This window comes from Lepisma saccharinum, chromosome 21 (genome assembly GCF_977018435.1).
Source record: "Lepisma saccharinum chromosome 21, izLepSacc3.1, whole genome shotgun sequence".
Taxonomy (NCBI): Eukaryota; Metazoa; Arthropoda; class Insecta; order Zygentoma; family Lepismatidae; genus Lepisma; species Lepisma saccharinum.
The window spans coordinates 13,281,643-13,295,181 of NC_139249.1; the positions used below are offsets into that span (position 1 = coordinate 13,281,643).

A 13,539-nucleotide genomic window follows, 5' to 3' on the forward strand; every position below is an offset into this window, starting at 1 on the left:
CCAGATGTCCCTATTTAGTCGGGACAGTCCCTTTTTTTTCAGTTCGTGTCCCAACTTTTTACTGACCTCATTCGGGATGTCAAAATGTTACGATTTTTTGTCAAGCCATAACATTACTTGTCCAGTAATATGCTTTTGTTCATTTTCCATTACATATTGTGCGTAATATCATTTGTTTATTTTGATTAATTAATAACATATGTATCGTTTATGTGCATGCACATGCGGTCATGCATTGCGACATAGGGATAGAGTAGTAAAAACGTCTCGATTTCACGTTCTGAAAATATGGTAACTTTAGTTGTTAACAATTTTTTTTGTTTTAATATTTTGAGTTTGCTTGTGGAAATTTTCATTCTTTTTTTTTTTTAAATAATGAGAACAGTGTGCGTTTTGTGTAACATGTGTATTATTAACAGAATAATAAACATGCCATTATAAACTTTTGCACTGTTGCCAGCCCAACGTGTCTACTAGTCAAGAAAAAGTAAAGAAATCACAAGTAAGTCAAGAAGTCAATAAAAGTCATGAAATTGTACTTTTGGTGAATAATATTTGCTATCATAATGACTGACTGATTACTTTAGTTTATTTTACTTCACTTTTGTGTGCCTTTGGCTATTCTCGAAGATAAGAGGTGTATGAGATGGATGAAGGGACAGACACATACACAGGGTGTATCAGAAGTGATAGCGCAAACGGATACATTGAAAAGTACACGATAGTAGAAGCAAGAAAGTCTCGGTAAACATGGGATCAGAACCGTTGGCGAGATAATTGAGAATGTATGGTTACGATCCGGCACTTACTTGATTGTTTGAACACATTGTGCGATTTTCACTTTACAAGTGACGTGCCTTTTATGCCTTCCGTCCTGTACAGGTCGTATGGTTTGTTTACAACGCTACCTTTCGGCAGTGTTCAGTTTTAAACAAAGAAACCTCAGAGTGCACAAGGAGAGAAGCATACTGTATCCGTTTGCGCTATCACTTATGATACACCCTGTATAGGAACGAAGACACAAGCTCCACATAAGATTAAACTGACTGTGAGTCCAGATCCCAGGGCCTCACTAGTCTGGGATACATTAATTGATAACGCAACAGCTTGAGGTTTCATCTTCACTGTCCTTTTGGTAGTGGTTTTTCATTAAATAAATATTTATTTTCTTATTCTGAAATCAAGGAATCTGAAAAACAAACATTACTAATTCAACACGTCAGTTACAATTTGGAACATTTCAACAAAGTTTGCTTTATAATTCACTGGTAAAATAAAGGGCGTTACTTCTGGCACACCCTGTACATACACCTTTTCAGCATGTGGGTTAAGAAAATAATAATGACCCATGCTGTTTGTGTGGGTTAAGAAAATAATAACGACCCATGCTGTTTGTAATCATCTATGAATTAGAAGCATAAAGAATTGAATCAAAGCATTTTTAGACCAAACAAGACCAACTGAAAGTAATAAGTTTCTTGTCGTGAGTGTTGGCAACATGCAGAAATTTTATGGTTTTAATGTAAATATTATTACATACTGTAGTATCACATTTTTGAAACTACGGTAGGAAAGGAATAGAGGCCAGCATAGTCTGCCTTTTACCTACCCACTGCCCGCTTGCACGCGATAACAAGTTTACCTGCTCGCCTGCCCACGGCAACGAGTCGACTTGCGTCTCTACCCGGGTTCTTGGTCTTCAAGGCGCTCTGCGCTTACAAGGTACATGGGCATTCAACAAGACCCGGGCACCTGCAAAACCTGCTGGAAGGAAACAGCCCTCCGGCAGCGTGTCGCTCCAAGTGTTTCATCACCACGTGGACGGCTGCAGCCAGCGTTGCCTACTTACGTAGCTACTAAATCCTACGAAGTCCTAGGAGGAGCTTCTTCTCCAAGGAGAATTTATATACTTAGCAATTTCAGTTCAGCGTAAGCAGTTTTTATCTTATTGCCGCAGTATTACAGCTTCATTTATCTAAATGAATGATCGAGCAAACAAAAATCTCCTCACTGAAAACTAATTGTTTTTCATTGCATGGTGCCTTAACCAGGCACGCAGTGGCGCAACCAGAGGGGGCAGGGTGCATTGCTCACAACCTTGGACGAAAATTGTCTAGCGGAGGGGTCAGGGTGGGGGTCAAACATTAAAGTTCAAGTCTCATCAAGTTCAATGCCGTAGCAAAGGGGTAGCGGGAGTCGGTCCTGAGCGCCGAACGATCTAAGTGAGAAAAGTTTTAAAACAGAGAATGCTATGGTGGCCCGTGATATTATTTGCTATTAATGTTGGTTTGTTACGAGTTGGATGAATTAATTATGTAATACGTCGCTCCATGTGAAAAGAAAATATTGTAGATGGAAATTTTACATGCCATATGCATGTACATTCGGAATGCATTTATCATGCACTTTCTTTCTTTCAAAAATAGTTTGTGTGCTTGTTTTCCATTATTAGCTAATGTGAAATTGACGTGTTGAAAAAAAATATTTATAATCCTCTGTTTCAACACAAATGCGTGAGAACCGACTTCTACCCCCTTTTTGCGTGATTTATGAGGATAATAATGCCTTTCATGCTACTTTATTACTATTATTGTGATTGTTGTTGTTGTTACGTTTATCCAAGTACTTGCCCCCCCCCCCAAACGAGGGTAATGGCAATGCCCCTGGCTGGCTACGGCCCTGGTGTTCGCAGTAGAACAGTGTGTTGTTTGACTCGCGACCTCAGCGTCGAACGTGACATGTTTCAGTCCTGCCCTATATCACTATATATACGTATGTTGGTTATTTACGACATATACTAATGGATCCTGTGCCACGGAAAACCTATTTCAATGTGTGTGTGTGGGGGGGAGGGAGCAACATTCGTAAATCTCATTTCATTGGTGATGTGGCTTACGAAGCTTTGAGTTCCCTTTTTTAAGTAGTGAAAATCTATTGCAGTTGGCAACACTGCAGAATGGTGTGGGCCCGGTGCAGTTTCTACTCGAAGCAACTACGTCATGCAGAGGGAGGGGTCCGCAGTTGATGGAAAGAACGAACTGAGACCTACTAGGTATCGTAAGACTGCGGGTACCTGGCGGGTCTACAATGCCTGCCAGGAACGATCTGGGCAGGTGGACATACAAGCTGCACAAGCGAGGATGTTGCGCAGGTTGCATGGCATTTCAGGAGCGATGTCTCGCGAACGGGTCTGCTCCAGGTCTTGTGCAGGCCTCTGGAAAGGAAGTCTAAGCAACGGAAATTGAAGGCTGACATCAAGTCAGATGCATCCTAGACACTAAAATGTACTTTTCTGCTGGAGCTTTCTGCCATGCTTTGTCTCTCAGCCAGACAACTAAGCCAATGAAAAACAGTACACAAAGTAAAATCTTTGTTCCTGGTTTTTGATCCCTTCTCAAGGTCACGATGTCACAAAGGTTGGAAGAAGATTGAAACACATGTCCCTGCATGTGTGTTAGAAGCTTTTTAATATTCAACTAAGCCAGTGCTGGAATGGCTTACAGATCTCAGTCCATTCAAGCTGAAACGTTATAAATGACGTAGACAGCTGAAAGTGGACAGAGTTAGCATATGTCTTGAGTTTCCATACAAGTTGGCTGGAGCTGTAAACAGCAGAAGGTACTAGTTTCATAGATCGGAGACACATTAAAATCACGTATTTTGTGTTTCGCATGGTTCGTACTTACCAATTGTGTATTGCGGAACATATTCAAGGTGCCATTATGCTTTTTACACGAAAACAAACTCAATTTTTCACATTCTGACTGCTTTTTTTTATTCCTTTCTTCGCTTCCGGAACGCACAATATGGCGGGCACATCTTGACTCACGTTGTGCAGTGTTTCAACCTTCTTCACCGAAAAATACCTAGTATCGTGTTCATCACCAGTGGAAATTATACATTATGCACAAGTAGCTAACAGATAGCCTGGGTAGCTGACGGATAGCCCTACAAACCATTTCTGATAAGGTTAGGTTAGGTTTGGTTACTTTAAGCAAGCATAGTAAAAAGAAAGGGGGGGGGGTTGAAACACTGACAGGAGCTTACATCATCAAACGTATGCAGCATCCGTTTGTCGTAGGGCAAGCAAATGAAAGCAATGGCAATTTTGTGTCTGTGAGATATTTCTCTTGAAAAATACATGATTTCCCGGTCCAATATATTCCACAATGAAAGAATATACCTCGACGAACGTTGTAAACTTTGGAGAAACATTTCAGTAAGTAGTTTCTTGTGTAAAATTGAAGAAATGTGTCTCCGATGTATGAAACTGTTACCCAGCAGGATTGCAAAGAGGCCTTCTACTTTGTCTTTACCTTCCCTGAAAGATGAGTCGTGTCAGTTTTTGATTTTGTTGTTTCTATGAGTCCACTTCATTCTCAGGTAGGCTTATTTTTTTCCAGTTTTTGTTTTGTCACTTTATGCACAGATGGGCTAATCGGGAGTGGACCTATAGTTTAAAGTGCAATCTAAACCACTATGTGCTTCCACCAAGTATGAAATCCTGGAAGTTACAACTATACCATCGGGGAAGTTATAGACCTTAAATTTGAAGTTGGGTCTGAACCATGGTGCTATGTACCTCTACGGAGGACCAAACTAGGAATTACTTAATTACAACAATCTTCAGTGACAGTGCTTATCACTACACTCTTCGAGAGGCCCCTGTCAGTAGTTGCAACAATTTTCTTCCATATCATTGTGAGTTCTTAAGAGATATATACACCCAGTGTATTCAGGTATTACATATACATTCTTTATAGTCTTTATTTTGAAGTATCTGTAACAATCTATTGTGCTAATTTAAGCAGTAGTACCTTGTAGAAAGGTACGACCGAGCTTGATAATATAGCACTGCTCATTGCCCAGAAATATCTGCAGTAATATACGTATTTTGTTGCTGTCTCTTTCCTCATGACAATTAGTGAGATAAATTGTCCAAATTTTGATGCTGTATTATTTTTGCAAGGTTTGTAGGAAGATGAGGAAAGCATTTCAAAATGAGTATGAGTTAATGTTTTAGTTTTAGAATGGGTTTAAATTGTTTTTAAAGCAATTGTTTAAAGGAACTAGGAAAAATCAGCAGAAAGTTGTCCCACTCCACATAAATAATAATAATCCTTTGCGCAACAGCCCTGAAGGGCCTTGGCTTACCTACTGACTGCCAGTCTCCCTCCCATGCTTTCCTTCGTCACCTCTAAGTGTGGAGATCTGCAACCAGTATTGGAATAGTCGGGGGGTCAGCCCGACGTATCCCCAGCCGTTATAGTGGGTTTCCGGGACCGGATTACGCTTACTCATTCGAAGCTTCTCAATTTCCTCATGATGGTGGGTTGCCACCGGCCCTATACATAGGTCGAATAAATTCCGACCAGAGCCGGATTCGAACCTATGCTGTCCCGCAGCGAACGATCTCAAGACGAGTGAATGCCTTAACCCGCTCAGCTACGGAGGAGGACTTCAACGTCGATAACATGGTGAATTAATCTGGAAATTATGCTTCTTTTTAATTGCATTAAGACTTAAATGTTTGTGAATGCATGTAATTTGTATATTTCACCAATAGAAAATTATTAGCATATTTAGTCGGTACACTTCACTGACAAATCAAGTCCAATGTTTTTAAACTTCACACACTTTTTCATTCGTCCTTTTTCTGCACTCAAACCATGTCATACAGACACAACAAAAGTATCTTGTAGATGTATGAAATCAGTGCATGCCAAGAATCTTATGTGGAGCATTCCACATAATGCCGGAATGCCTCACTAAATCGTTTTCGAGATTTATGAAAAACAAAACAAGCAAATTCACAGGATGAGATATACACTTCAAAAGATATAATATTGTCTAGATCAGTGGATCATGGACCCACCTCAGGGGACCACTGTTCCCTCATGGATCTGTGAATTATTTAAAATAATAACTTAATAGGTATTGAAGAGCCTAGTGGACAAATTGAGGCAGTATTGCAATATGTATTCTCACTAACTGGCACAATCCCATACTCTGCTCATTCCACAAACTACTTGCAGTTGGTTTAAGCATATTACATTGCTGACTACAGTTTGGTCATGATGGGATCCTCCCCTCTCCCTCCCTTTTTTCCCCACTAGGCTCTTCAATTATAGTTCACCATTTGCGAGAGGTAAAGATACAACCATATTTTTTTAACACTTTTATTAATGATAGGTTGTGTATGAAACACATTTTTACATTGTCAATAAGCCAGCCTCAGTGTATCTGCATCAGTCACGACCTTTCATGCAAACTCCAAACAAATGCAAAGTATATTCTCGCTTTTCATGAATTTATTATAATAAAAGTAAGTAATGTAATAAATTATATAACTGCAATAATATACCTAGATGAACTTATTTAATTAAGTATTTGATGCACTTTAGGAATTCAAACATTAAGTCCATGAACATGAAGTTCATGTTAAAAGGTTAAGAAATGGTCGTCTAGATACACAGGGTGTTATTAAAATGGTGCATGTGGACCACAGAAATGCGCAGAGGACATTAGAACAATCTTGGTACCATTTTTGTTGTTTTGACATTCAAAAGTATTCAAAATCTAATCTGATGTTGCTTCCTGTTGTGAAACTGTGTATGGCATTGTTGCAAGGAACACATTCTGTGAAAGATAACATACTACTTATGGCCCAGGTGTTGTAAAAGATTGCGAGGAACACATCCAATAACTCAATGGGAAGTATGTGGAAGTGGTGGAAACTAGGTTAGAAAGGAAAAAATGAAACCTTGCCCCAAGTGTGTCGAATAGCGGAACAAGAGATTGCTTAGGTCACGGGGCTGGCCCAAGAGTTCGAAGTGATTACTATTCAAAATAGGATATAGCCTAGTTGAGCCCAAGTTAAGAGTTCAGTATGATCTTTTACTTTTGAGATCACCACCATTAAACAAATTAAACAAGAGTGTTCCTGTCAGAAACAAAAGTCGTTTACATTCGATGAGAAAATAATAAATAAGCAAGAACCAGAGGAAATGTAAGGCTTTGATGGTCTACACCTTCTTTTGCAATTCGGACCATTCAAACAAGACTTTTTCCTTTCTTGTGTTTACTGCGATTTGGGAAGTTAAAATTAACAGCTGTCGGACGGTTGCCACTTGCTGCAAACACGTTTTGGGAAGACGGAAAGAGGCAGGGAATCACCAGGCAAAAGTTCGTGAATAGGCTTCCGTCGGGGATAAAGTGGTTTATTGTTTGCGTGCGTGCTTTCTCATTCTATGTATTTCTTGGAGGAATTTATTATAAATTCAAGGAGTGGTATTATTAAGCATAAAAGTGGCCAGAGTCTTACAAGTAAAGATAGACAAATTGTAATAAATATTATTGTATACTTAAAGGTAAAGCAGAAAAATCCTGGTAAATGTGTTAGTTGGACTGCAAGCGAAACTGCTGAAATGACTGGAATTTCATTCAAAACGGTTTACAAAATTAATAGCAAAGCGATTAAAGATCCTCTTGCAGCACCAAACGAGGAGAAAAATGCCAAAAAAACAACAGGTAAGCAAAATGCAATGACTTCGAATACAACTTTTATACGAGGCGATCTGCATAGAAAAGTCCCAGGCACATTGTATACATTGGCGGATTTTTCGGGAGGAGGTCCACTTGCCCCTCCCAAAATGATTATTAAGTACTATAAAAAGTATTGATAGCATCATATTAAAAGAACAAAAAAATTATCAAGCCATTTTCTCTAGATAGTTGAAAGAGTCTTCCTTCTGTAATTATTCTTCATAGAAATACAATAGAAGTCCTTTTATTTCACACCTCGACTAATAATTGATTAATTGAGTTTTAAGTCCACTTTTATGCACAGATAGGTTAATTGGGACTGGACCTACTATTTTGTACCCCCAGCAGGTATCGAACCCTGGATGCCTTGATTATAATGCGACGGAAATTCTGCTAATGCTATCCCCTTATAATCGAAGGACCCTGGTTTCGTTTCCTGGTGGAGGTACATTCCAGAATGGATTATACGTTGAAGGTTCAGTCCTGATTAGTTCATCTGACCACAAATTAGACCTAGAACGAACCCTTGTAATTGTGTTGATGTGAATGACGTGACGTGTCCAATGGGGGTATGTGCTGGTCATAACTCCACCTTGGATAAGTATTCCTAAAAGAAGAAGGTCAACGGCAGGAGAAAATGGCATATGAGGACGGGCTACTAAAAAGTATACGTACCACCCCACCTCTTCGAAAACACTGGTCACACCACTGAGATAAGGGCACTTTTTGATGTGTGGAATAAGTTGCAAATCTGCACATTATATTTCCAATATTACTTAATGCTTACAGCATATTCTGTGCACGTTCCAGAAAAAAAATCTAGACCTGCCTATGACTATCGAGTTGTGGAGCTACTGCTGTGCAAAAAAAATGGAGGGACACAACAAGACTTCCTTTGCGGCCTTACGAGAGGTTTGCGAGCACCTACAGAACACAGTTTTGTCTGAAATGAGATGGTATGCCGAGAAATGTGAAACAGGCCTCCCTGATGGCACAGTGGTAACATCCTGGCCTCGTAGTGGTTCGGATCCCAGTAGGCCCAGTCCCGATTATCCTTTTTGTGCAAGAAGTGGACTTAAAAGAAAGAAAAAAACACTGCCAACGTACACTATAAAATCGACAGCAAGACGTATGACTAATATATTCGGGAAGAGTTATTTGCAAATCTCCCTCCATGGACCATCATTACTCTGTACCACAGCCGCATGATAGAACAGCTTCCCACCAAATTATGAAGGAAAGATTTGCTTTCTTTGTATTGAACAGTACCCGTTCCGTTGATCACTAACTTTTGTTGCGGCAGCCCAGTTTTGTTTTGCAGGTAGAGGAAACACTGAAACAGCAATGATAAATTATTTTTAAAGAATGAATATGCTTGTATTCTAATATATCAGCTAATCAACTAATAGAGCCAGCAGCGCACAGGATGAATTACAGTCATCTCCGTAGTGAATGTGACTAGATTATTCTTGTTGGAAAAGAAACTGTGTATTTAGAGATATATTTTAAAGGAGCAAATTTACAATACCGGACCCCTCCCCAATTTTTGTAATATTTTGCATACTCGCTAATTGAGGCCTCCTAATCACGAATTTGAAGTTAATATTTGGGGGTCACATGTAGAAATTGCAAAATAGGCCAAGCTAAATTGAGTGGTCCGCGATCGGAACAGAAACCCTGGATTTCTCCACGGAAAACAATGGTTATTTCAAAATTTTACATTATAGAACGAAATTTTAACTATGTTTGCATAACCTAACCTTACCGTGAAGTCTTTGTGGGGCTATGCGTGAATGGTTTGTGGGTCACGGTAGCTACAAATTTTAACTACATAATCGTGATCAAGTGTCCTAAATTATTGACTATGCGAAATATGAACAAATGCCCTGTATTATTAATATGTACCCAACTAAAAGTTACTAAAAAAACTTAAAGAACTTTATTTCCTATCTTCAAAGTCGCCATGTTCCTCACACACGCAGATTACTGAACAAGTGAACGCTACGTTGAACAAACATGATTTCCATGCTTGTATACAGAGAACGATCGCGGTAATTGAAAAGCTTATTTTACATCTTCTACACATCAATTAACAATTTTAACACGTCACCCCCACATGTTAACCTCAGATACTTCATCGGGACTACGTATTTCGTGAGTATAAGTAGTAGGATAGAAATTACAGATGGGTCCGGTATTGTAAAATCTTACCATTTTAAAAATACTATACACTAGTGTGAAGAATGTTTAACATTATGGTGTATTTTTTTTCTGATTTCAGAATATGCATTTACATTGATTATCCAGTGAGTACTTCAGTGGAAGCTATACTTGTACCATGAATAGCCACAACTTCACTTTGGCCGAACGTCTCATTCCTGCTACATATTTGCAACAAGCAGCTGCAGCCAAGAAGACTAGGGAAAGCCTAGTAAGGCAGCTAATAGAACAGGTAACTAACATAACTGAATCATTGTATCTAAAGATATCTGTTTGGTGGTTACGCGGAGATAGGTCATAAGTAGAGCCCGGAAGTTTGGCAAAATGCCTCTTTTTATCTACTGCATATATTGATAAAATTTTTCCAGATATACGTTTCTTATGTTGTTTCGAATGTTTTGGAAACCTTTTCATTTTGCCTATTTGGGACCCCACTGCCTATTTTTAATTATAATGCCTTTTTTTGCCTTTTTCAATGAAATTTGACATTTTTTTTAAAAAAAAATGTGTATATATATTATTTTTCTCCCAAAAAACGTTGTTGGCATTTATTTTTCTTCCGTTTATTATGTGAATAATTTTCGCCTTATTTAAGTAATATTGAACTCACGCATGTTTCAACATTGCTGAAGGAGAAAAGTGTGAGAAAAAAGTATTTCATGCTGAGTCAGGATATTGCCTTTCGGTTAACATTTCTTGTGCATGACTGACTGCTGAAGTGGACAGGTTGATTTCGAACACAAAGAAAATATTTCTGAAATCTCCCTCTCGAACCCGAAAATTTCAGGAAGTTGCGATTGAGCTTAGTTTACCTCAGCAACCAGTCTTGACGAGATGGGGAACCTGGATATCAGCAGCTATATATTATGCTAACAACCTTCAAAAAATCAGTGAGGTGATCGATGCTCTTCCAGAAAATGAAGCGGCTTCAATTCGTGAAGTGAAAAAACTCCTGTGCTATTCAAGTTTACTTTTGCACATTATGGTGCATTGCCAGAGACAATTACAATTATAGCATCCATGAAAATCTTCGAGGAATCTATGCAGCAGATGATAGAAGTGCCAGGAGAAAAGGGGTCAGCTGTTGCGGAAAAGTGCTAACGGGTAGTGAGTGCAAATGAGGACTTGAAACAATTGAAAACAATTTGTGATATTCTAAAAGGTGAAAATGCTGTTACCAAAATGAGTCCAGCTACATTAGCTTGTAATATGTATGCTCCAATAACTTCTGTCAAAGTAGAAATATCATTTTCTATTATGAAAAACATTCTCTCTGACAGACGACTATCAATGAATGTTTAGAACTTAAAAAGCACCTTGTAGTTATGTGCAATCAAGACGGAGAAAATTGAAATGCTCTTCCCAATTTAGATTTTAACATTTTGCCAGAAATTATAGATAAAAGTAAGTGACTTTTAAATGTGCCTTTTTTCGGTTTATTTTGCCTTTTTTTCATTTTTAGTGCCTATTTACCACATTATAAATGCCTTTTTGCCTGCCTATTTTAACGAAAATAAATGCCTGAACTTCCGGGCTCTAGTCATAAGCTTACTTACATGCCTGGCGAAGCTTCCAGACAGGTTGCGAAATCGATCACAAAGAAATTTACGCGGAAAAATGAAAAGTAAGCTTATCAGAGTAAATAAGTGAATCGGTTCCCCCCGAATAATTTTTGTAAGCTGGCATAATTGTAGCCAAAGTGACAGATACCTTGGTGATAATGTACAAGGAAGAGTGTACACTAGTACTCTTACTTATGCCAGGCTCACTAATTTATAATTGCCCAAGCTTGAGTGAAATTAATCGCAAAAAATGGAGAAAGAAAATATTTTTATAACTGAAGTAAAGTTTCAATGTAATTGGTTAGGTATTGTTCAAAATTAATAAGAGCAATTTTTTGCACCAAGTTTTCCTTAATTGGTCATCTCAAGCAGAGAAACAGACTTTAGAACTTGAGGACTTGTGCAAAACTTTTTTCGTTTGGTTATAGGGAAGCTAGAATCACATCAATCCAATCCATAACTTTTGCAGTGATGCCTTCGTAGCTGAGTGTCGAGTAGGGATGGCCAAATCCAAATAAAATTTTCTGCAGATGATTTTCAGTCCGGATTTCAAATATCAGGATATCGGATATACTAATATCCAGATATGTGGATTATCTGAATTACCATCTCTGGATATTCAGGTTATCCAAAATGTCTGGATATCTGATGTGTGCATTATCCGGACAGTTTTATCGTTTGTCCTTTCTATGGGGTATCGACATATTGTTTTATTTGTCATGTTCGTATTTCAATGTACGAATTTCTACAAATCCTTCATCGAATCTGTACCATGTTGATTATCCGATTATCTAGATTATCCCTCTCTCTCTCTTTCTTCTTTCTTTCCTTGCTTCTTTCATCTGAATATCTAGATTATCCATTCCAGTACCAAAAGGATATCAGATAATTTTAAATTAGATTTGAGTCACAGCTGGAGCATGGGCGTACTTTTAAGGTTGATATGCATCTGGAAAACCTGAAAAACAGGAAAAAGTCGGGAAATTTTGCAGATCCTCTGGAATTTACGTGCATTTTGGAGTCTGCAAGAGAAAAAGTTGCAAAATGAACAAGCAGTTCACTTCCACTTCTGGATTCGGTTCTCATGATTCCACTCCCAAAGGAGATTCAGTTTAGAAACTTGTTTCTTTCTTCATGTTGAGGGGAATAAACAACGCGGTTGATAATATAAGACATAAGCGAGTTACTAAGGATATATCCGTGATACTGCCCGACCCTGTAGCCGAGTGGTTAGCACATCGCGCTGCGACGCCAAGGGTCCCGGGTTCGAATCCCGGTCGGGTATGGTTGTTTGTGAATGTCCATTTTCATCCATTTCATCACTCATCCCCATCTTCGCAAATTAGCCAAGAGGCACAAAACGCGAAGTAAAATAAACTAAATCAATCAATCAATATCCGTGATACTTACTTGTAAATGTTCTATTAATTTTGGTGGCCTCTGCCCCCATCCACTTGGGAACCCCATTTTTACAAGTAAGTTTCGCGGATATATCTTTAGTAGCTCGCTTACGTCTTATATTGTTTCTTTCGTTCTCATGATTCTCAGTCTTGTGCAAAATTATGGTTCCTTCGAATTTCTCTAATAAATTTTTACTTTTATAATACTAGATTTTAGGAAGAATATCAAAGTAAAACTTGCAGTCCAGATATCTGATTGATAACTAAAGTACATTGACAGTATGATCATAATTATCGGATAGGTTGGTGCAGATGAGGTTATCGTCTATTATTTTATGGATATTAATCTTGTTGGCATTTCCTATATAATTCCTGGATGCAACAAAAATTTCTCCAGATGCTGTGTCCTTATAAATGTAAGCAAGAAAGCAGCATTTTCTACTGCACTATAAATCCACCCGAAAATGAAAAATTGTGTATGGTTTATGAACTTTTCTGTTGTTTTTATATTGTGGAGATGTGTCATGGTGAAATTATGTACCTCTGTTACCTTAGCATGAAGGCTAAATGCACGTGATTGTAGCACCCAACTTTGTGATTCTCCTTTCATCAATTTCATCAAATCACCACTCATCCTCATCGTCATGATTAGCCAGAAAAGTGGCAGAAAAGAAACAGTAAATAAAATACGATCGCTCCACCTAAGACCTAAGGCTTGAGCTCTCTCATAGAAATGAGTATTTTATCGTCCCCTCATAAATTTCCTATATTTATCCTCCTCGTTGCGATTTTGCAATTTACCTAAAGTTGTG

At 38.4% G+C, this 13,539-nt stretch overlaps 1 protein-coding gene across 3 annotated transcripts in view; it reads left to right on the forward strand.

The window, feature by feature from the left end:
* Positions 1-13,539, forward strand: part of SecS (Sec synthetase) — a 51,381-nt gene that overhangs the window by 7,210 nt on the left and 30,632 nt on the right. For 2 of the 3 annotated variants that reach the window (XM_083142687.1, XM_083142688.1), the window contains exon 2: positions 9,827-9,997. In XM_083142687.1, coding sequence (XP_082998813.1) covers positions 9,884-9,997 — 114 coding nt within the window. In that variant the 5' untranslated portion in view covers positions 9,827-9,883. Of the gene's footprint in view, positions 1-3,509; positions 3,619-9,826; positions 9,998-13,539 lie in introns of those variants that run through there. The other variant, XM_083142689.1, reaches the window with a different exon arrangement.